At 41.1% G+C, this 21,946-nt stretch overlaps 1 protein-coding gene across 5 annotated transcripts in view; it reads left to right on the top strand.

Moving 5' to 3' along the window:
• Positions 1–21,946, top strand: part of kcnma1a (potassium large conductance calcium-activated channel, subfamily M, alpha member 1a) — a 779,423-nt gene that overhangs the window by 170,544 nt on the left and 586,933 nt on the right. For all 5 annotated transcript variants that reach the window (XM_078530812.1, XM_078530811.1, XM_078530810.1 and 2 more), the window contains exon 2: positions 784–948. In XM_078530812.1, the coding sequence (XP_078386938.1) occupies positions 784–948 (165 nt within the window). The remainder of the gene's footprint in view (positions 1–783; positions 949–21,946) is intronic.

Below are 21,946 nucleotides of genomic sequence, written 5' to 3'. Positions count from 1 at the left end.
GGGCATTGCGTGGTGGGAGTTTTTTGTTAAGGTAAAAAGGAGCAGCCCAAGGCAGAAGAGGTCTAATTTCCTGGCCCCACAAAAGAATGAAGAAAAACTTATTCTTTTTCAACCCCTTTCGGGGCTAATCCTCTTCCAGCCTGGTTCAGCCTGGCAGGAAGGTGGCAGTGGATTTCCAGCTCAAGTCTTGAGTTAATATCACCAGGACCCAATGTGCATATATACAAGACCCCACTGGAATTGAGCAGGTGCCCTTTCTTCCATCTCTGGAAACCAGGCATGTAATCTGGGCAATTGTTGTTCCCCAACTGTTCACTTTCTGCTAAGCAGATAGAGCTAAAATTACTTCCTGTGACTTGGGGCTTCCCAGGTATGGTAGTGGATGGGATCGTGTAGCACTTGGGAAACTTGCATTAACAGTGAGGAAATAACCTGATAACTGTTCCGCTCACTGACACCATTGTTGAGGTCCTGGAATTCATTGTATGAAGATTAAGCATCAATCTGAATTCTGCCACCCTAACCACACCTGGTTTGTGCTGCAGGCTGCTGTCTTTGCTGTTGCTTTTTTGGTTTACTGAGATATATGAAGGCAGATCTAAGCTTTAGCAAAGCACTTGTATGAGATGAGGATCTGTCTTGATTTTTAGTTACATTCCCTTTTGATTACTATTAATATGAGCATTACAGCAAGAAAAATTTGCATTCTTTATAAATGTATCCTCCATCCTGTCATCTTGCTGGCGGAAACTAAGACTATACTTTCCTGCTTGTTTCTTTCAGGATGCGCAGAAAATCGGTGTCGGCGCAGCTAACCAGCCAGATGATGCCCTCCAAGACCTGGACGAAAAGGAAGAAATACCACAAGGGGAGGTGGGCTGGATGACTTCTGTAAAAGACTGGGCAGGGGTCATGATATCTGCCCAAACTCTCACTGGCCGAGTTCTTGTGAGTATTAACTTTACCTTCACTCTTCTCACAGTAGCAGTATATGAGATTCAGCTGAGTTTGTTGTGCTGACACTGGGTAGTACCTGTGTTATTTACTACTGGAGCTAAAATCTATTAAATTGGTTGGCAGTAAAATCTATGATCATGTAATAAAAATGAAAGCCAAGCAGAGGGAATCCGATCATTGTAGAGTAATTTGGATATCATTTTGTGCTTTTTTTGCTGCATTCAAAAGCACAGGTTATAAGATGAACAAAAAGTGAACTGTTTTGTACCTGTTACTAAAGATTCCTGACCAGGATCCTGATGAACCTTTCTCAAGTGGTTCTTGCCAGTGTTTGCCAAGTTGATATCTAAAAGCAGTCATACATTACTCATGCAATAAACAAGATGTAAGATAAGGGCGAAGTTGGTTTGCTGTAATTGGGGAAACTAAAAGATGTTTGGAGATGGTTAGTAACACACCAGCAAATTTATCTGCATTTAATGCATGTGGAAGGTGTTATGGTTTTGTCACTGGACTAGTAATCCAGAGAGCCAGATTAATGCTCTGAGGACCCAGGTTCGAATCCCTCCATGGCAGGTGGTGGAATTTGAATTGAATAAAAATCTGGAATTAAAAGCCTAATGATGACCTTGAAACCATTGTCGATTGTCATAAAAACCCATCTGGTTCACTAATGTCCTTTAGGGAAGGAAATCTGCCATCCTTACCTAGTTTGGCTTAAATGCCTTCTGAAATGGCCTAGCAAGCTACTCAATTGTATCAAATCGCTACAAATTCTCAAAAAAGGAATGAAACTGGACAGACCACCTGACATCGACCTATGCACCAGAAACGACAACAAACTCAGCCCTGTTGACCCTGCAAAGTCTCTCAGACTAGTCAAGCAACAGCCTGACATTGTCATCCTCACGGAATCATACTTTACAGATAATGTCCCAGACACCACCATCACCACCCCTGGAAAGATGGCGACACAGTTGTATCCAGTCAGGAATGTGTTACCCTGGGAGTCCTCAACATTGACTCCGGACCCCATGAATCTCATGGCATCAGGCCAAACATGGGCAAGGAAACCCCCTGATGATTACCACATACTGCCCACCCTCAACTGATGAATCAGTGCTCCTCCAAGCTGAACATCACTTGGAGGAAGCACTGAGGGTGGCAAGGGTGCAGAATGTATTCTGGGCGGGGGGACTTCAATGTCCATCACCAAGAGTAGCTCGGTAGCACCACTACTGACCGAGCTGGCCGAGTCCTAAAGGACATAGCTGCTAGACTGGGTCTGCGGCAGGTGGTGAGGGAACCAAGAAGAGGAATGATATACTTGACCTCATCGTCACCAACCTGCAGATGCATCTGTCCATGACAGTATCGGCAGGAGTGCCCATCGCAGTCATTGTGGAGACAAAGTCCCGCCGTCACATTGAGGATACCCTCCATCGTGTTGTGTGGCACTACCATTGTGCTAAATGGGATAGATTTTGAACAGATCTAGCAGCTCAAGACTGGGCATCCATGAGGTGCGGTGAGCCATCAGCAGCAGCAGAATTGAATTCGAACACAATCTGTAACCTCATGGCCCAGCATATCCCCCAATCTACCATTACCATCAAGCCAGGGGATCAACCCTGGTTCTGGAGTGCAGGACGGCATGTTAGGAGCAGCACCAGGCATACCTAAAAACGAGGTGTCAACCTGGTGACGCTATAACACAGAACTACAAGTATGACAAAGAGCATAAGCAGTAATTGATAGACAGAGCTAAGCAATCCCAGAGCCAACGGATCAGATCTAAGTTCTGTAGTCCTGCCATACCCAGGCGTGAATGGTGGTGGACAATTAAACAACTTACTGGAAGAGGAGGTTCCACAAATATCCCCATCCTCAATGGTGGGGGAGCCCAGCACATCAGTGCAAAAGGTAAGGCTGAAGCATTTCTTCAGTCTACAATCTTCAGCCAGAAGTGCCAAGTGAATGATCAATCTCGGCCTCCTTTGGAGGTCCCCAGCATCACAGATGCCAGTCTTCAGCCAATTCGATTCACTCCACGTGATATCAAGAAATGAAGGCACTGTATACTGCAAAGGTTATGAGCCCTGACAATATTCCGGCAATAGTACTGAAGACTTGTGCTCCAGAACTTGCCGTGCCCCTAGTTAACCTGTTCCACTACAGCCAAAACACTGGCATCTACCCAGCTATGTGGAAAATTGTCCAGGTATGTCTTGTACACAAAAAGCAGGACAAATCCAAACTGGCCAATTAGCACCCCATCAGCCTATTCTTGATCATCAGTAAAGTAATGGAAGGAGTCACCAACAGTGCTATAAAGCGGCACTTACTTAACAATAACCTGCTAACTGATGTCAATTTGGGTTCCGCCAGGGCCACTCAGCTCCTGACCTCATTGCAGCCTTGGTTCAAACATGGATAAAAGAGCTGAACTCTTGAGGTGAGTTGAGTGACTGCCCTTGACATCAAGGCTGCATTTGATTGAGTGTGGCATCAAGGAGCCCTAGCAAAAGTGGAATCAGGGGGAAAACTATCCACTGGTTCGAGTCATACCTAGCACAAAGGAAGTTGGTTGTGGTTGTTGGAGGTCAGTCATCTCAGCTTCAGGACATCACTGCAGGAGTCCCTCAGGGTAGTGTCCTCAGCCCAATCATCTTCAGCTGCTGCTTCACCTTTACACCTGTAAAATATGTCATGCCTCATTGAATTTCTAGGCCTATCTCTGAGAGGTAGAAATGTCCTGATCTCAGCCTTACTCAAAATATCAGGACAATTGGTTGCGTTTTTATGATAGATTATTAACAATATATGTATCGATTAAATTACTTTCTTTCCATTGTGAGTGTGAAGAATTCCTCTTTTATTTATCTTGTAAAATTAGGCTGAACAGTTATTGAATTACCAATAATCAGAAACTGCTGCAAAACAGATATTGGCAACTTGATATCTCTCTTTCAACAAAAACTATTGATTTAGTGTAGCATAATCTCAAGGCATTGTGTTGGCTGTTGCTATACCCCAGTTCGGGGTAAAAATTGGTTATAGCTTGTTTTTGGGCCTTTAACCACCGGCATGAAGACCTGAGTCCCACCCAAAATTGATCAAAATCTAAGCAAGTTCCCCTGAAGCTCATGCCACCCACAGTTAGTGCAAAAATATTTAGTAGTCAATTGTTCAATTTTTGAGAGATTCTGTTGATTATTCCATGTTTTATTAGTTTTTTTGTTGTGAATGATATATTTATTCACTCTGCAATATGTAAATTTCTGGATGTTAGCTTTTGTAATATAAATTGGATAAAGTGTTTCTCCGTATCTAAACCACTGATTATTCTTAGAATTAATACATGGAAATGCTCTCAACATGGAAATGTTCTTACTATCAATGGTTGTCAGGTGTGAATGTTAATGACAGAGTCCAACACTTGGTAGCTCTACTGAGAGACAGCCAGCACAAATACAGACCCAAAATTTAATGAGCCCTTCATATAAAGTTAAGGCCACATATATTATTGAAGAAAGTAATGAATTTCAACACTGTAGCACTTTTGGTTTCAAGAGACAGTTATAACTTGCTTCATGTTTGCTCTTGAAGTGTTATCTTCAAAAGATCTTTAATTATCTCATTAGGAATAATTTGATGTGTAATTGTGCCTACTGTTCTGTGTCAAGCTATAATATTTGACAGAAGCTGTTATCCTCCAGGAACAGTGTTGCAATTGCTGTACAATAGCCTTTGTCCTACATTGTACTGCTTGATCCCAGTTGCACTCTGGATTCAGATGGCATTTATAAACCTCATGCATTTCTTTCTTACTCTGCACCTCTTTTTAAAAACCTGCCCCCCTTGCCCATATCAATGTTCAGTAGGATCATTGCACTGATTCCAATGAGAAGCTTTGCTTAAAAGGAGCACTAGTCTATGGCTTATCAGTATAATGTTGTGGCTCTACCTCTGGTATTGTGGTGTAGACAAATTATTCCTTATATGTTTACTATCCTATCAGCTGATGAAATTTAGTCCTCTGTCTCACCCTGACACCTGATAATTAAGTGGGACAGTCAAAGACCCAATGTGAGATGAGAAGGTTGCTTCAAGACACGCAACCACCACCCCTAAACTTGTGCTGTTGTAACTGGTTGCAGATCAGTGACAATGGAAAAGAATGACTTTCCCCCTCATTTTTCTTCCCATCCTGTTCCCCATCAAGAATTGAATCAGGTCTGGAATTTAAAATAGGAGGCGGTAACAGAAGTGGACCTGGACATTCCCAGGTTGACTAATGCACCAAGAACAGCCCCACCAATTTAAAATAGAAGTACCATAGGTTGAAAAGGGACTTTGACCTGAAACATTATCCCTGTTTCTCTCTCCACAGATGCTGACAGGTCAGCTGAATATTTTCAAAATTTTTTGTTACTTATTTCAGAAATCAAAAAATGTTGTTGAAAGAATTTTAATTAAATCAAACTTTGTGGGGGAAAAATCTTGAGTCAGATATTAATTGGATGTATGAACTGTAATCTTGGAATCTTTCAGTCCATGGATTGAGACATTTATAGCATTAATTTTGGAACATTGCATAATTTGCTGCTAATTCTTGCCTGACCAGGAGCCAGCCTGTGTACGAGTAATTTCTCTAATTAGAGTAGATAGCTGAGGCTGATCATCTGACTGAGAAATTATTAATAGCAAAATTGAACTGTAGCTAATGTCCAAGTGCCAATACTCAGTGCCAAGTTTTTTCTGAAATGCAAGTACACTAATCTTCATTTTAAAACCTATGGTAATTAAAGATCAAATACATATGTCAACTGTTATCTCATAGCATTACAATCTATAGGATAACGTTATTTGTTCATATTCATTTTGGAATATTTCTTTTGAGGTGTTTCAAATTCCAGCTTAATTAGGATCAATTTGCTCTCTAGTAATCCTAATTGTGGCAGATGAAGCTGGGCTTATGCATCTGACTTAAGAAAATGCTTATTTTTGCTTACTAAAGGAATGCCAAATGCCAATCTTTAATGCCATTGAAATACAAGCACATTATGGGGCATAAGAAGTGCAAAGCAGCCCTGAAACTGCATATTTTGGCAAAGCAGCACATCTACTAATTATCTAGATGAAGAACATACAAAACAGCATGTGGTGTTTTAATTTGAAAGATGGGGAAAATGGCAATCAGTACAAATTAGTTTAATTTACCATTGAGACTTTCTTGCTGTCTCTCAAAAGCAATGTTCTGCATCAAGGGGAATGAAAGGTGGGAAAAGATACTTTTGTTAAAATCATGACAAATGTTTTCTTGAGTTGTAAAAATTACATTACCCTTCCAACTGCTCTCTCTTTGTACTTTAATTGTTTCACTTATTAGGAAACAATATCATGCTTTATGTTTTGTTAAAAAATCACAACCACCAAAGCAGCAAATCAAGTGAGATTTTCAATTTTACTGTTTTCTTCAATCATAAAGCTTTGGTAAGGTAGCATTAACCTCCAAAAGGTTAATGGTTTTGTATGATGTTATTATGGTATTTTATTTCACATCACCGTTAAAATAGCAGATGGAGGGATGTCATGCAAATATGATAAAGTCAGGTCTTCTGGTTATAACTGAAAAAAAACAGCCACAACTAGTGATTTGGGACAGTTCATGTTTGCATTATTGAGATTATGCAAGTTCACTTGCTTGGCAGAATGTGGTTGCAGAATCCTAAGTATAGAGTTTCATCCAGGGTGAACACCAGTGCCTGTGGAGCTCATGTCCTTTAAAATGACAGAATCTGTGGAGCTCCACCATGATGAGTGTTAGTAGCTATGGAGTTCCATAATAAGTGTCAGTAACCATGGAGCTGAACTAGCATGTTTGCAAAATTCTACTGGTATAAGAAATTAAGTAGGACTCTTTGCAGATAGCAATCAAGTGCAAGAATTTTGGCTGTTCATTTTTTTTCCTTTCTTAACCTGGAGTTACCAAACAACCATCTTAGGGGTGATCAGCCAACTCAACATAAACTTATTTTAAGATAAAAGCAAAATGCTGCGGCTGCTGGGAATCTGAAACAAAAACAAAAATAGCTGGAAAAACTCAGCAGGTCTGACAGCATCTGCGGAGAGGAACACAGTTAACATTTCAAGTCCGTATGACTCTTCATCAGAACTAAAGAAATATAGAAATATGGTGAAATATAAACTGGTTGAGGGGGGTGGGACGAGTAGAGCTGGATAGAAGGCCAGTGATAGGTGGAGGCAAAGAAGAGATTGCCAAAGATGTCATAGAAAATTTTCCAATAATTTATAATTTTTTAAATATATTTTTCTTTTCCCACCTATTTTTAAATTTATTATCTATCATTTTATCTCCATCTTTTAGCCCATTTAAACCCTTGCCCCCCACCCCACCCCCACTAGAGCCATCTGTCACTTGCTTGTCCTGCTTTCCACCCTTAATGTCACCATTAGCACATTCCTTAGATAATATCACCACCGTCAACACCCCTTTGTCCTTTTGTCTATGACATCTTTGGCAACCTCTTCTTTGCCTCCACCTATCACTGGCCTTCTATCCAGCTCTACCTGTCCCACCTCCCTCAGCCAGCTTATATTTCACCACATTTCTATATTTCTTTAGTTCTAATGAAGAGTCATACGGACTTGAAACGTTAACTGTGTTCCTCTCCGCAGATGCTGTCAGACCTGCTGAGTTTTTCCAGCTATTTTTGCTTTTGTATAAACTTATTTTATATGGCTTAATACTCCATTGATGCATTTATTCATTGAACCATTGAGGAACTCCAGCTTTTCTTAGCTTGAATTGGCCTTTGAGGCCCTGATAAAATCTCAGAAGAACCTACAACCATGGTGATATTTGCAAAACATAGAATAAATCAAGTGTCCTAGAATAGAAAGTGCTTGGGAGAGGGGAATAGTGAAATGAGCCATCCTATTAGAGTTTATATGTTAATCAACCAAAGGGTTTCCAACTCTGGTTGAATGGATTCCTAGAGGTTTCATCACATGACCTCATACCTCCAATGTCGCACCCCACACACTCCCACCATTGGTTGCCCAAAACATCCATGCTCAGGATGCACAGACTTTCCACACCAATTGGAAAGCAAAAAAGCTCTTAGTTACCGAGTTAGATAATTCTTGACCATCAGAAAATGACTTCTGTCATTTTACTGTAGCGTTGCCACAGCAGCATCCTGTGGATTAGTCTTCAATTTCTGGAGACTCTCAGGCCAATCGTGATGGGTTGACAACTTTATAAACCATTTGGGCTTGGCAGTTATGTTTAAAAAATGGCCCGCATTTTGTGGTTGTAATAATAATGAAATTGTCAGTGTTCACCATCATTGTTCATCATTCACCAACTGACAGCAACTTCTGGCATGTGCACATATGCAGTTAACTGCAGAAATCCAGAAATTCCTATCAGTGATTCCCTGCTCCTCTCCAGGTATCTGATGTCCCCGCAGATGGAAATTGCTTCAATTGACATGAATTTGTACTTTTACATTATTAGTCCTGATTTAAAAGCCCTTGAATAAATAACGCCTTGTTAAATGAGGTGTGCTAAGTTCATAATTACTGTTGAACAATCTCTCAGGCCATGAAAACTAATTTTCCATTTATGGAATGTCATATTTCCCCATTATGATTTTTTAAAAGTCCATAGATTTTTATAATAATTTTCAAGTTTATAAAACTTCAGCTTCTATCTCAACCCTCTGAGAACATCTGAATAATTAAGGGGTGAATGATATTCAGTGCTTTTTTACTTCCTGATTTGCTGTCTGTGAGCATTCATCAATGTGATTGGCTGCTTAGCCTGCTTGATGCCATCACTGTTACCAGATACCAGCAATCCGCTTGAACTGATGCCAAAATCAAATTAAGGTCAGGAAAGGTGAAATTCACTCCACAGAGATCAATCTTTGTGGGCAGTTTTCTTTGAGGTCAGTAGTGGGTGCTATCACTTTGTTGCTTACAATTGCTTCTCAGCTCTGTATTGGTAACTTTTTGTGTCATTCTGTTTTCTTTTGATTCTGATTGGCACACATCTGTTCTGTTTTGCTTGCCCTAAGCATTTTTCTGGAAAGTTAATCATGGTGCAGCCCCATAACTGCTCAGAAGAGCTAATCGCAAGTCTAAGCTAGGAGAACACCAGATAAAGAGAGCTATTTAAAGTGAAAGGGCATAAATGGGGATGGGACCAGTGTCATAGAGGTCAAACAGGAATAAGCCAATGAAGCTATTTCTACTTGCTGCTATTAAATGATGTTAGAGGAATGAATAGAGGAATGGTAGAAGTTAAAACTCACTGGGTTCCTTGGTGCAGTTTTTTCTTAAACTGCTTGACTCCGTCTGGCTAACCACAATATTGTTGTGAGCTTCTCTGACCTGCCCTGGAGCTGTGTAGTCCCAGTTGTTGCTTCACATTGATAAGATACAGATCAAGAGGCAGATGGTGTTCAATGTCTTATGCTCTGTGTTTCCAGACACACTCCCAAATGTTAACTATCCTTGAGGCTGGAAAAGATTAACCTATAAATGTCCTGAATCCGATTCCAGTTAACAGACTAAAGAAAAATGCAAAGCATAATGTTGGTATGATGTGACTTTTATGCAAATTGTGCCTAGAGTACTGATTACAGTAATACTTTAACTTCCCAATATGGTATAAACACATGTTCCCATAAAAAACATTTGTTATAAATCTTAAATATAAGGACTTGTAAATTGTACAATATAATTACAAACTCCAACAGAGGAAGTCAATCATTGTGTGTTGCCCGTAGTACAGATGGCAGTAACTCTCCACAGGTCTAGCCTTCAGTTTGTTTGTTATTGCCCAGTAACCATTTTAGAACCACATGTTCATAGATCAACATCTGCCTGTTCAGGACACATTTGCTGCGTAAAGCCTGGCTCCCTTGACAAGTGCAGGGCTGACTTGAAGTAATATGAGGTGCAGTCATGCAATGATAGTTTAGAAAAGAAATAAAAAACCTGGCAGCTTTTAAATCCACCACAATTAAATTGCCTAGACGATCAGATGAACTCTCCCTGCTGTAATTTTCCATGCCATAAGGGCTGGAATGCAACCTGTGAGAAAGCAGTGATGGGCTAATAAAATGTGAATAAAATCAGTAATTTCTGCTTCCAATATCTCATATTATTTCTACATAACTGATGTGGGTTAAAGCTTGGTTAAAGATAATTCTTGATAACTGGCATAAAAATTATAAACCACTGTAAATCACGAACGGGTGTTATATTATCCCTTTCAATCCATTACGGTATCGATCTCCGCCTGTCAGTAAAAATATAAGAAATATTTCACTCATGGCCTTTAGTCACTCTGAACCATGTACTTAATAGCCCCAATTTTGCCAGACCAGCAAAATCCACCCTGGGAATGTTTCCTGTGTGACCCATGCTGGTGCACTCTACACTGAGATAAGTGTGCCCAACCTTTTGGACTCAGCTTCTTTAAATAAGCTCTCAGTGTAGCTTTGGCCTCGAGTTAACAGTTAGCTTAATAGGGCAGGGACACAATTTGGCCAGCAGCTGATACTTAAGTGAACTGTATATACTAAGTTGTTGCATATGGGAGACATTATCACAACAGCTTTTACAAAGCTTCAAATTCAATTTTAAATATTTCTGTTCTTGCCAAGGCTAGGCAGGTTGGAGAACAGTCAGGCAAAGGTGAAGTGAGTGAAAAGTCAATGTGCAGGTGCAAAATTAAGTCTGTGGGGAAGTGATGGGGCAGTGCAGCAGCCAGTCCACCTGCTCAAAACTGGATAAATGGGCATTCCGCTCGTTGCACTACGTGGGTGTGAGGAGTACTTCCTACATTGGCAAGCCAGCGGACAGCAGTATACCTTGTCTGTAAAGAGATGGTATGTGCACCGGGGTGGCGGTACATTTGTTACAGCCTGCATTCTTGGGAACCTGACCACTCCCAGAAAATGTTTTCAGTCTTATTGAGCTGATGTCTTCTTTCTACAGTGAAAGTGATGAACTTGTCTCTTGCGAGCAAAAGATCTTTTGTCACGTGGACAGCCTACTGGCCAACTTGATATCGCCGGTGGTGGCTTGGATAGATGAAGTGGAGTAGGAACATAGGAAGCAGTAGGACATTCACTCCTTTGAGCCTATTCAGGCATTCAATTAAACCATGTTTGGTCTGTTTCTTAAACCACCTTCGTTCCATAGTCCTTAATAGGATTTTGTAAGATTACAAAGGCTATATGGCAAGGAAATGGTCATTCAGTTCAACCAGTCCATGCTGGCATTTACGTTTCACCCAAGACTCCTCCCATCTTTTCGCATCTAAATCTACCATCATAGCCATTTACTTACTTCTTGCTCAAATACTTGTCTAGCTTCCTCTTAAATGCATCTACACTACTCGCATTAGCCACTCCCTGTGGTAGTGAGTTCCACATTCTTATCAATCTTTGGGTGAAGAAATTTCTTCTGAATTTTCTATTGCATTTCCTTGTCACTATCTCATTGATGGCCTCTGGTTAGGCTCTCTCCCACAAGAAGAAACATCTCTCTGTGTCTGCTATCAAACCCTTTCTTAATTTTAAAGGCCTTGATTAGGTAACCCCTCAGTCTTTTTTCAAGAGAGAAGAATACATTTGCCAACAAAAACCTGTCCATCTCAGTTTTGATATTTTCAATTGAAGTAGCCTCAACAGCATTTTTCAGGAGTGTTTTGGATTTTCACTACCTTTTGTGTGAAGAAGCGTTCTTGCCATCGCCACTGACGACCTCCAAGTAAAAGTTTAGCATGGGTGGATCTTGTGTTCGTGGGCCAGTCTCTAAGAGATGGCATAGCTATGTGACAATGACCAGTGCTGAAGACAGGTTTGTTCTGACGTATCCAAATAAGACTGAGTCAATAAATATGAGTCCTGGGATTAGGACAGATGCGCATATAATATGTGGGGTAGTTACTACTTCCTAGAACTGTCTTTTCTCCTCAAAATCCAGAAGTGCCAAAAAGAACCATAAATAAATTTGCGTCGTGCCCATTTCCATCGCTACAAAAGAAATAGCAGCTAAAAGTGGGATGGCTGTGTTTTTTGATTCTTTCAAGGAACGTGGGCATCGCTGGCAAAGCCAGCATTTGTTGCCCATCCCTAATTTCCCTTGAACAGAGTGGCTTGCTATGCCATTGCAGAGGGCAGTTAAGAGTCAACCACATTACTGTGGGTCGGGAGTCAAATTTAGGCAGAACAGGTACAGATGATGGAGTTCCTTCCCTAAAGGACATTAGTGAGCCAGATGGGTTTTTACAACAATTGATAGTTTCATGGTCACCATACTGAGACTAGCTTTCAATTCCAGATTTTATCAATTGAATTAAAATTCCACCAGCTGCCGTGGTGGAATTTGAGCCCATGTCCCCAGAGCATTAATTTGGGCCTCTGGATTATTAGTCCAGTGACATTTCCACTATGCCACCACCACCTCCCCAAAATGGAGTTGGAAATGTACCTTCAATGCAATAGATCAGATTGAAACTGCAAATGAGACATATGCACCAATAAAAATTCAGATAAAGCAGTATCTGTTGTCCTATCTCAGATCCTTGCCCATTGCACCCACAACCTCATGTTTGAATCCTTCCAATCCAGCCCCTTCCAGAGCACAGAAACGCGGTTAACCAAAGTTGACCAACACCTGCCTATTATTTAATGATTCCATTGTATATATAAGACCATTTCTTTCTTCTCTCTGTATGTGTCCCATTAATATTTATCTGTCCTCTAGGCTTCCAGCTTTACTAATACTCACACTGTGAATTGCAACTTTAAAACTTTGCCTAGAATGTTTTAGAGGCCCCATTAAGTGAGCATTTCCAGCATTCACACCGGGTAATGGGGTATGATGTGTCTACCTTAAATGCGCTATGGTTCAGCATGTACAGAGAAGAGATAAGATGCAATGGATTACAAGGCTATCTTTTATATGGTAAAATATGCACTTATTGGAGACTGCGTAGATGTAACATGAGCAAAGGTCAGAACTGCTGACTGCTCATTTACAAAGCAGCCAATTGACATTACTTGTAGTAGAGAATCAACCTCTTCAGTAGTCACATGTGCAAAGAAGTGTGTTAAAAATAAAGTATTTGAAAGGGAATAAAGTTCACAGACAGATGCATAAATAAATTAGTAAGGAGTTGACAGCACTTCAGCATATGGAAGTTAACATTCCCTATGATTTTGTTATCCTGCCTAGTTAACAACAGTGTCCTTGTGGATTATTCTTGGATTCTTGGAAAGTCCAGGGCACTCCTAGAGAGTTGGCAACCCTGTGCAAAACACCTGCATTTTACCCCACCAAAAGAGTTGGAGATTTAGCTGGATGTCTGATTGTGTAACCCAGGCTACCAGCCAGTCAAGCTCTACACTTCCAGCTTCAGCTTTTTTAATAAAAAAAGGTACATTTGGGATTGACAGCGAGGTACTATGCTCAAACTCACAAGTAGATCGTTGCCTCAGTGTACGCACATGGCCAGGTTATGAGCGATGTTTTGCAGCATTGTCTTTTGGGACCATTGATGTTCATCATTATCAGTAATGATTTGGGTCAGATTATTAATGGAACCATCCACATATTAGTGACTGACACAAAAATATGGACAGGAATAAGGAATGTGGAGCAAATATATAGGTTACTGGCTGATTTAGATAAATTAGATTAATGAGCCTTTATGCAGCAGATAACCTTTCAGTGGATAAGTGCAGTGTAGTGCTTTTGTATCTGAGGGAAATCCAGGCATGCGTTAGTAACATCGGCATCTTAGGAAACGGGGTGTCATTGATGCTAACTTATTCAAATTCACAAATCACATGATAAAGACAGTGGGATCTTTGGCAGTTTTGCTCAGACAGTAAACTGTAAAACTAAGGCCACAGTGTAAGCCATACAGGGCATTGACATGGCCACACTATCCCTACACATAGAGGAAAATGTCAAGACCGTTCTTTCTCTCCCTCCCTTTCTTGCTCACCTCTCCCACACCCAGTAATTTTTTCTCTCTTGTGCTTCCTTACAGTATCTCTGTGATCCTTTCAATCCATCTCAGTCTTTCTTTCTTCCTCCTCATTCAGTCTTTTACTCCTTCCACTCATTCTCTGACTTCTTCTCTCCCTTTTTCTCCCTCTTACCTCTCTTTTACTCAGTGTCAGTCTGTCAGTAATGTCAATTGGCTGCTTTGTAAATGAGCAGTCAGCAGTTCTGACCTTTGCTCATGTTACATCTACGCAGTCTCTAATATGTGCATATTTTACCATATGCAAGATAGCCTTGTAATCCATTGCATCTTATCTCTTCTCTGTACATGCTGAACCATAGTGCATTTAATGTAGACACATCATACCCCATTACCCGGTGTGAATGCTGGAAATGCTCACTTAATGGGGCCTCTAAAACATTTTAGGCAAAGTTTTAAAGTTGCAACTTCACAGTGTGAGTATTAGTAAAGCTGGAAGCCTAGAGGACAGATAAATATTAATGGGACACATACAGAGAGAAGAAAGAAATGGTCTTATATATGCAATGGAATCATTAAATAATAGGCAGGTGTTGTCGCATCAAGTGTCGACATCTGATTCTGGCCTAATTTGGATCATATTAGAATCCTGATTACTCCCTATTTATGAAAAAATTCTCATGGCCTCTTGCACACTGTTTTTTGTCCTATAAATATCTCCCACTGTTATAGCTGCTAATAAAGCTTGTAGCCACTGCAACAAATAATTAAGGCTGTAACAGTGGTATTCTACCATTTTGATCTCAGTTTTGCACCTGTAGACTGCTTCATTCGACCTCATTCAACCTTTGTTGGTGCGGTGGGGTGTAAGTGTATATGGCATACAAGAGTTTTATCCAGTTTCTGCTGATTTTGTGTTTCTGATCCTGGGTAACACTTTTTTTTCCTATCATGGCTCATTTTGTGTGTGGAGCAGGAGTTTTATCAGTCTCTGGAGGCACGTGTGTATGTGTCCACTCACCAAGCAGTTATGTGTGTGTATGCACATGTGTGCGTGGCACACTCTGAGTCTGAGTTCTCTCTCTCTCCCGCACAGACACACTCGCTCGCTCTCTCACATGCTCGTTCTTCCCTGGCCGCTCGCTTTCCCATGTGCACGCGCTCACGTGCACGCTCGCTCGCTTGCTCATGCTCTCACATGCACGCTTGCTCATGCTCTCACATGCACGCTCGCTCGCACTCTCACACGCTCACTCCTTGCAGCCTTACTGGAAAAGCCCAAATCTCTCAAGCTTTTCTTTCCAACTCTCTCTCCTTGCCCTTCATAGTACCCTGGTGAACCTACAATGCCCCTTTTCTATAACTTTGGTATCCTTTCCATTTGAGGGTGCTCAAATACTAACATCCTCTCCCCATCCTCTCGCGCTCTTGCTTTCCTCAGTTCATTTCCTTGCAGCCCATTTTCCTGCTGGGCCAGCCTGCTGCTCATGTTCGGGCCATTGGCTGCTTTTCTCTGTATATGGAAAACTCACACCATCATCTGCTCTGGTGGGCAACAGTGACTTGGATTGAAGTTCAGCCTTTCATAAACTGATGGACTGGGGCTCCCAACCCTCCTGGAATGACCCAGAATTCCCCAGAATTGAGGGGTTCCTCCCCGTGCACTCTCTCCAATAGCCCAAGGATCAGTGACATAAGTTTCTTGCCAAACTGCATCCCAAATCCACACCTCTACCCTCTGGCCAGTGACACCAGCGAGTTGGAACCATGTGTTGAAAATTCAGTAGGAGTCGGAGAACCAGGAATTGGGTGCAAGGCCTGGAAGAAGGAATGCACTCTCACTGGTGTGCCTTTTGGGCAGATCTCCCAATTAAGATGCTGTGTCCAGGAGATCCATTGACTTCGGGACAACGGCAGCCAGGTTTCAGAGTTGGGACGTTCAGTGCAGCCTGTGGATATGGCCATCTGCTGCCTGCGAGAGGTGCATGCTGCCAGTAGCAAAAGATGCAAATTGAGCCCAGAGCACCTGAGGACACGTGGCACTCGCTCACTACCCCGGGACGTGAGGCAGCTACTTGAGAGAAGGGTGATGCTGTCTGAGCCCAGGCCCCCCTGAAAGCAGCGGTAATCAGCACCATCTGCACACCCCTCTCCCAGGCCATGGTTGTAGTCCTCTCACCTTTGAGTCAGATGGTCATGGGTTCAAGCCCTACTGCAGAGGTTTGAGTGCTGAGGGAATGACTGTCGGAGGTGCTGTCTTTTGAAATGAGATGTTGAACTGACGCCCTGTTTGTTGTCTTTGGTTGATGTAATGAGCTCCCTGGCACTATTCGAAGCAGGGCTGGAGATGTCTCCCAGTGCCCTGGCCAACATTTATCTCTCAATTTAATGTTAAAAAGCAGATTATCTGGTCATTTACCTCATTACAGTTTGTAGAAATTTTCATGTAAGGTTTCAGTTTTCATAGATAAACAAACTGAATTGTGGCATGCAATCCCAAAACAGTACAAAAATATCATTTGGTATTCAGAGATTTTTATATTGGCCTGTTTCTCAGTGGTATATTCCTTTCCTGAGCTGTTGGCAATTGTGGGATGCATCACAAAAAAAGCTGATTGGCAGCTTTTCTGAGGTTTATTGATTGGCATGTCCCCTCTCTATCCTTCACACATATATTTGCTTGCACAAGCAAGCATCTATTTATTGTTGTTCGTACAATACAAAGTCCTGAAAGAATTGTCTTGGCTCAGAGCAAAATGGAAGCCTGCCTCGGCTTCCTTGGAATGAATCCACGAATATAGAAGGCCTGCACAATCATTTAACTAAATTTAGCATATAATAGTTTGTTTTATACAGGTGCAGAGACATTTAAGTCTGTTTTCCATTAAATTAATTACATTGTTTTCACAAGTTTTGTTGCATTCCCTGGGGCAGTAACATGCAAGGCCTCAATGACGACGGATGATTGGCATTAAGTGGAGCTTCGGCAGATCCAGGCCACCAGAGTCCCTGTAAAATAGTACCTTTGTTCGCTGGTGCAGAAAATAAGAGTGCTGAAAAAGCAACCACAATTATTGTACAGAAATCAGTGTCCGTGCAGCCTCCAAGGCAGTAAACATCTTAATGATGCCTGCTGTTGCATACAGCTGAAACCAATGTACACACCAACGTTCGGCTCCTTTCCCGCACCTGTTCCTGTCTGAACTTTGGAGCTCTATATAATTATGTAAATCATCTGAGCTTGGAAAATGGAGTGCTGTTAGCACATGACCAATCTGGTGAGATTTGCAGATCTCTCTGCAAATCAATTAGAACTGACTTATACCATGCATAAAAATCAGCCCCCATGAATTTAAGATTGATCTGTTGTTTACGAAACTTGAAGCAATCCAAGCTATATTGCGATTATTTTACAAGTTAAAAGGATGGTGACAATATCCCGATTTCCTTTAATGACATTCTAATTCAAGATTTTTTTTAAAAAGAGAAATTGAACTACTTCTGAGAGAGGCCCTTTAATTATATGTAATCCCTTGAATCGAATTAAGCAAATACATGAGCGACTTTTTCTTAACTTGAAATACTTCCCTCAAAGGTGTTTAAGTGATAGAAAATGGATATTGGGTGTCTTTTTAATGCTGATTATTTGTCAAAGACCATCTCCTGAATTTCAGTCTTTCCTGATGCATCCTGGAACGGATCCCATTGAATACACACTAAAGCTTATCTACTTCACTGAGCAAATGGAGGATGAATGTGGCTCCATTGCTATTATGGCACAGCCGATGGTAAGTGCTGAGTTGTTTAAATCCCAAAGGGAAACTTGAAACAACTGCCACAACTTGTTTTGCAATTTGTATAAATTTCGAGATGCGTGCCTTGAATTCAGTAGTAATAAGACCACCAAGTCTTATAGGTGTTTATAAAACTAGACTATTAAACATTTATTAACAAGCGAAATGATTTTAACACATACATAGATCTACAAATTAAAACTATGATAACTTCTAAATCCTCTACTTAATCTGACTCCCAGTTACATTTTCGTTAGGTCAACAGTAAGGCACACAGATTTGAAAAAATCCAGACAAAGTGAGACAATACCGTGAACCAGCCAAATTCAAAGTGAGTTTTTTAAATTCAGCTCTTTGAAGACAGCAGCTTGAGGCATAGATGCTGAAGGCTTGTCACACTTGTTAGATCTTAAAAATGCATATCTTTACACACACCCTTCGCTCCTTTATATGTTTTCCCTTTTGAATGCAAATTCCCATTGCTTCACTATGTCTTTGGACTTTATCTTTTTGATAATCTCTCATAGTACTAAGTTTTAACCAATAATCTTAGGGAAAAATAAACACACAGTTTCTAAACTTCACCTGGCTAGGTGACACATTTCACCCTCCTTCGAAAACAATCTCGTCTGGTTTATTTAAAAATGCAAATGTCCTTTTACATCTTACATTCTAAACATCCCCCATGTTTTCGTCAAAGCCTTCAGACCAGCTTACTTTGATCCAATTAAGTCTCTTCACTCACTCACACGCTCTCTCTCTCTCTCTCTCTCTCTCTCTCTCACACACACTACTATTTTACAATTCAGTAAAGTACAGTGATCATTTGCACAGTTTCCTGACTCCAGAAAATAATTTCAAGGCTTAAATTCAGCCAATGCCTTTGAGTGCTCTTTTAAACTTAGGAATTTATCAGGGTATTTGTTAAGGCTTTGAACAAACAACCCCGATCTTGTGAATCCTCAAATCTCATCGTGGTGAGTTGAAGGGGTTCACTGCCTGAAAGGGTGTTGGAAGCAAACAGTAACAGTAAAAAAAAAGGATACGGCGAAAGCACAAGGGAGTGGGATTAATTAAATAGCTTTGCCAAAGAGGCAGCACAGATGTGATGGGCCAAATGGCCTCCTGCCTAGTTATCATTCAATGAAAGCTGCTGGATCAATATAAAAATGCCTGCCTACATGTGATTCCAGTCCCACACCTTGTGACTGACTCTTAGGGAAATAGTGAAGGGCAATAAAAACCCCTTAGTTGCCTGTGCCCCGCCCCAAGCAAATAATAAAAACATCAGTGAATTCACTGATCTCTCAATCTTAGCAGGGAGCTGCCATCAAAAGGATTTTGGTTAGAGAATCACTGATACAATGGTATCGCTCCTTTCACTGAAGGTAGCAGTCTTCTGGTACACAACTCCCCACTGAGGGTGTGGGATCAGCCATTTAGCCCACCAAGCCTTTTCCTGTCACAAATCACATGCGGTTTATTTTATCAAGGGTCACCTATGAAGATGAATATAGATAGAGCTCTTTGAAACTATTTCCTGACTCTATAAAAGAATCCACTGAAACTCTAGGATGCCAGTCTAACGTTACATCCCATGTTATTCCACACTGACTACTTGCATTCCACAGATGACATTATCATGATCTTGGCCGTACTGAACCCTAGGCGTTATAGACAGCATTTGATCAGCTCAGTCTATACTTAAGCTCTTCAGTCCTGTATTTAACCATTTCTTTCATTTAATGGATCTCATTGGTGGGAATTGATTCCATGTATGTTAGTCAAACAATTTTAATCATCCTCTGACTCTTTTAAGGTTTCTTTTATATTTAAGTTTGTCCTTGCCACACCCCCCCCACCCCGGCCACCGCCACACACACACCCACCCACCCACCAAAAAAAAAAACCCCAAACTTCCATTAAGCCCCAATGTACTATGTGTTCATGGTCCCTTCCCACATTAAGAGCTCACCTATATGCTACCTGATGGCTCTGCAGGTTAAGGCAGTGAATGGTTGAGGTGTAAGGTATGAATCCTAGCCTGTGTTGCATTTACTGCGTAACGCAGTAGATTTTGCACACCGTTTTTCATGTACGACCCTGATTGCAGGCATAATGGATAATGGTTCAGTTGTTGGTTGGCCCTAGTAGCCAGATCTAAACAGAATATATCCAAGACTGAGCACAAAAACTTTGGGGTTCAATCACCTCTGGCTTGCATTGTGGTTGGATAAGGTAGATTGGGACATTAAATGAAAAAGTATGGTGGTAGATGAACAATGGCAAACGTTTAAAGAAATATTTCATTGTTCTCAACCAGTAAAAAAAAATTCACAAGAAAAGTGGGTCATCCATGTCCATATAAAGAGGATAAAAATGAGAATTAGATTAAAAGAAAAGGCTTATAATATTGCTAAGAAGAGCAGTAAGCCTGAAGATTGAGAAAGGAATAAAAACTAGCAAAAGATGACCAAAAAATTGATAAAGGGAGAAAATAGAATGAGTAAACTAGTAGGAAATATAAAAACAAGTTATGAGAGCTTCTATAAGCATATAAAAAGGAATGAAGTAGCAAACGTAAATGTTAGTCTCTTAGGAATTATAATGGAGAATAAGGGAATGGAAGAGACATTATAGCGTCTGTTTTCACAGTAGAAGACACAAAAAAAAGTAGTGGGAACCAAGGATCCAATGAGATTCTTGAAGTAATTAATATTAATAAAGAGAAAGTACTGAGGAAATTAATGGGTCTAAATGCCAACAAATCACTTGGATCTGACAGCCTACATCCTAGGGTTCTAAAAGAGGTGGCTGCAGAGATTTTGGATGTATTTCTTGTGATCTTCCAAAATTCTCTAGGTTTTGGAATGGTCCCTGTAAATTGAAAGATAGCAAGATAACACTACTATTCAAGAAAGGAGGGAGAGAAGAAACAGGGAACTGCAGCCCAGTTAGCTTGACATCAGTTGTCAGGAAAATGCTGGAACCCTTAGGGTCACAGAGTCATAAGGTCATAATGATCCAGCCGATTGAGCCCTGCCAGCTCTCAGTAGAGCAGTCCAGTCAGTCCCATTGTAGCCTTGCAAATTTATTTCCCTCAAGTGCTCATCCAATTTGCTTTTAAAACCATTGACCACCTCCGTTTCCATCATCCTTGTAGGTAGTGAATTCTAGGATGTTACTATTCGCTGTGTTTTAAAAAAAAACTTCTTCCCTCCTTCCTGGGGACTTTGGAAAAATCCTAGAGTGTTAACAACTTTGTTGACAAAGTGGCCTCCTATTTCAAGCTAAGAGATATTTTATTTTAATCTGAATTGCTATTATTAAGGAATAGGGTTGCCAACAATGATTAAATGTATTCATAGAGGTCTCATCACATGACTTGACCCACACTCTTGTCATTAGTTGGGTAACATATGCATCTTTTCAAAAGTGAGAAGACTCATTACTCAATTGGGTGATGCTTAACTATGAGCCAAACAGCCTTTCCCCCCCACTATTTTCAATATTCTTATATTTGGTAACGAGAAATGTTCAAAGAAAATGACAAAAAAACCAATGCCAGAATTTTCTGGCCCCATTTGCGTCAGGCGTCACGGTGGGCAGGGCAGGGGGCAGGGGGAAATATGGCAAGAAGGCCAAAAATTGGTTTTACGCCATCATGAAACGAGCTTGTGATCGTCGGTTCCACCCATCAATGGCAGGCCACGTTTCCCGCTGCCACATGTCGGGAACATAATTTTAATACATTTGCATCTAATTATGAGCCCTGCTTCCCGGAATCATCCCCCTACATCAAATTTACCACCTTAAAATCGGTGTGACTTCAGAACGGCTTCACGACAACCTTTAAAAGGCGTGCACCTGGTGACCTGAACTTCAAGGGGAACTCGGAGGTGAGTGCACACAACCTTGTGCAGTGCTCGTGAACATCGGCCATAGGACATCAAGGAAGAGGCACCATGCATTCGCAGGGAGGATGATGACGACATGCAGTGAGGACATTCCATAGATCTTCACATTGCCTCTCTGAATGTCTGGCTGAGGGCAGCCTGCTTGCACTCCAAGACGCAGCCGTGAAACTTTAAATGCACTTGATCCTTTGTCAGCCTTTAGCACCTGACCCTTTCAGGAGCATAACATCACCGGT

The sequence above is a fragment of the Cetorhinus maximus genome, chromosome 27, assembly GCF_964194155.1.
Source record: "Cetorhinus maximus chromosome 27, sCetMax3.hap1.1, whole genome shotgun sequence".
NCBI classification, from domain to species: Eukaryota; Metazoa; Chordata; class Chondrichthyes; order Lamniformes; family Cetorhinidae; genus Cetorhinus; species Cetorhinus maximus.
The sequence above is the reverse complement of the archived record's forward strand: the minus strand, read 5'-3'. Positions and strand labels throughout refer to the sequence as shown.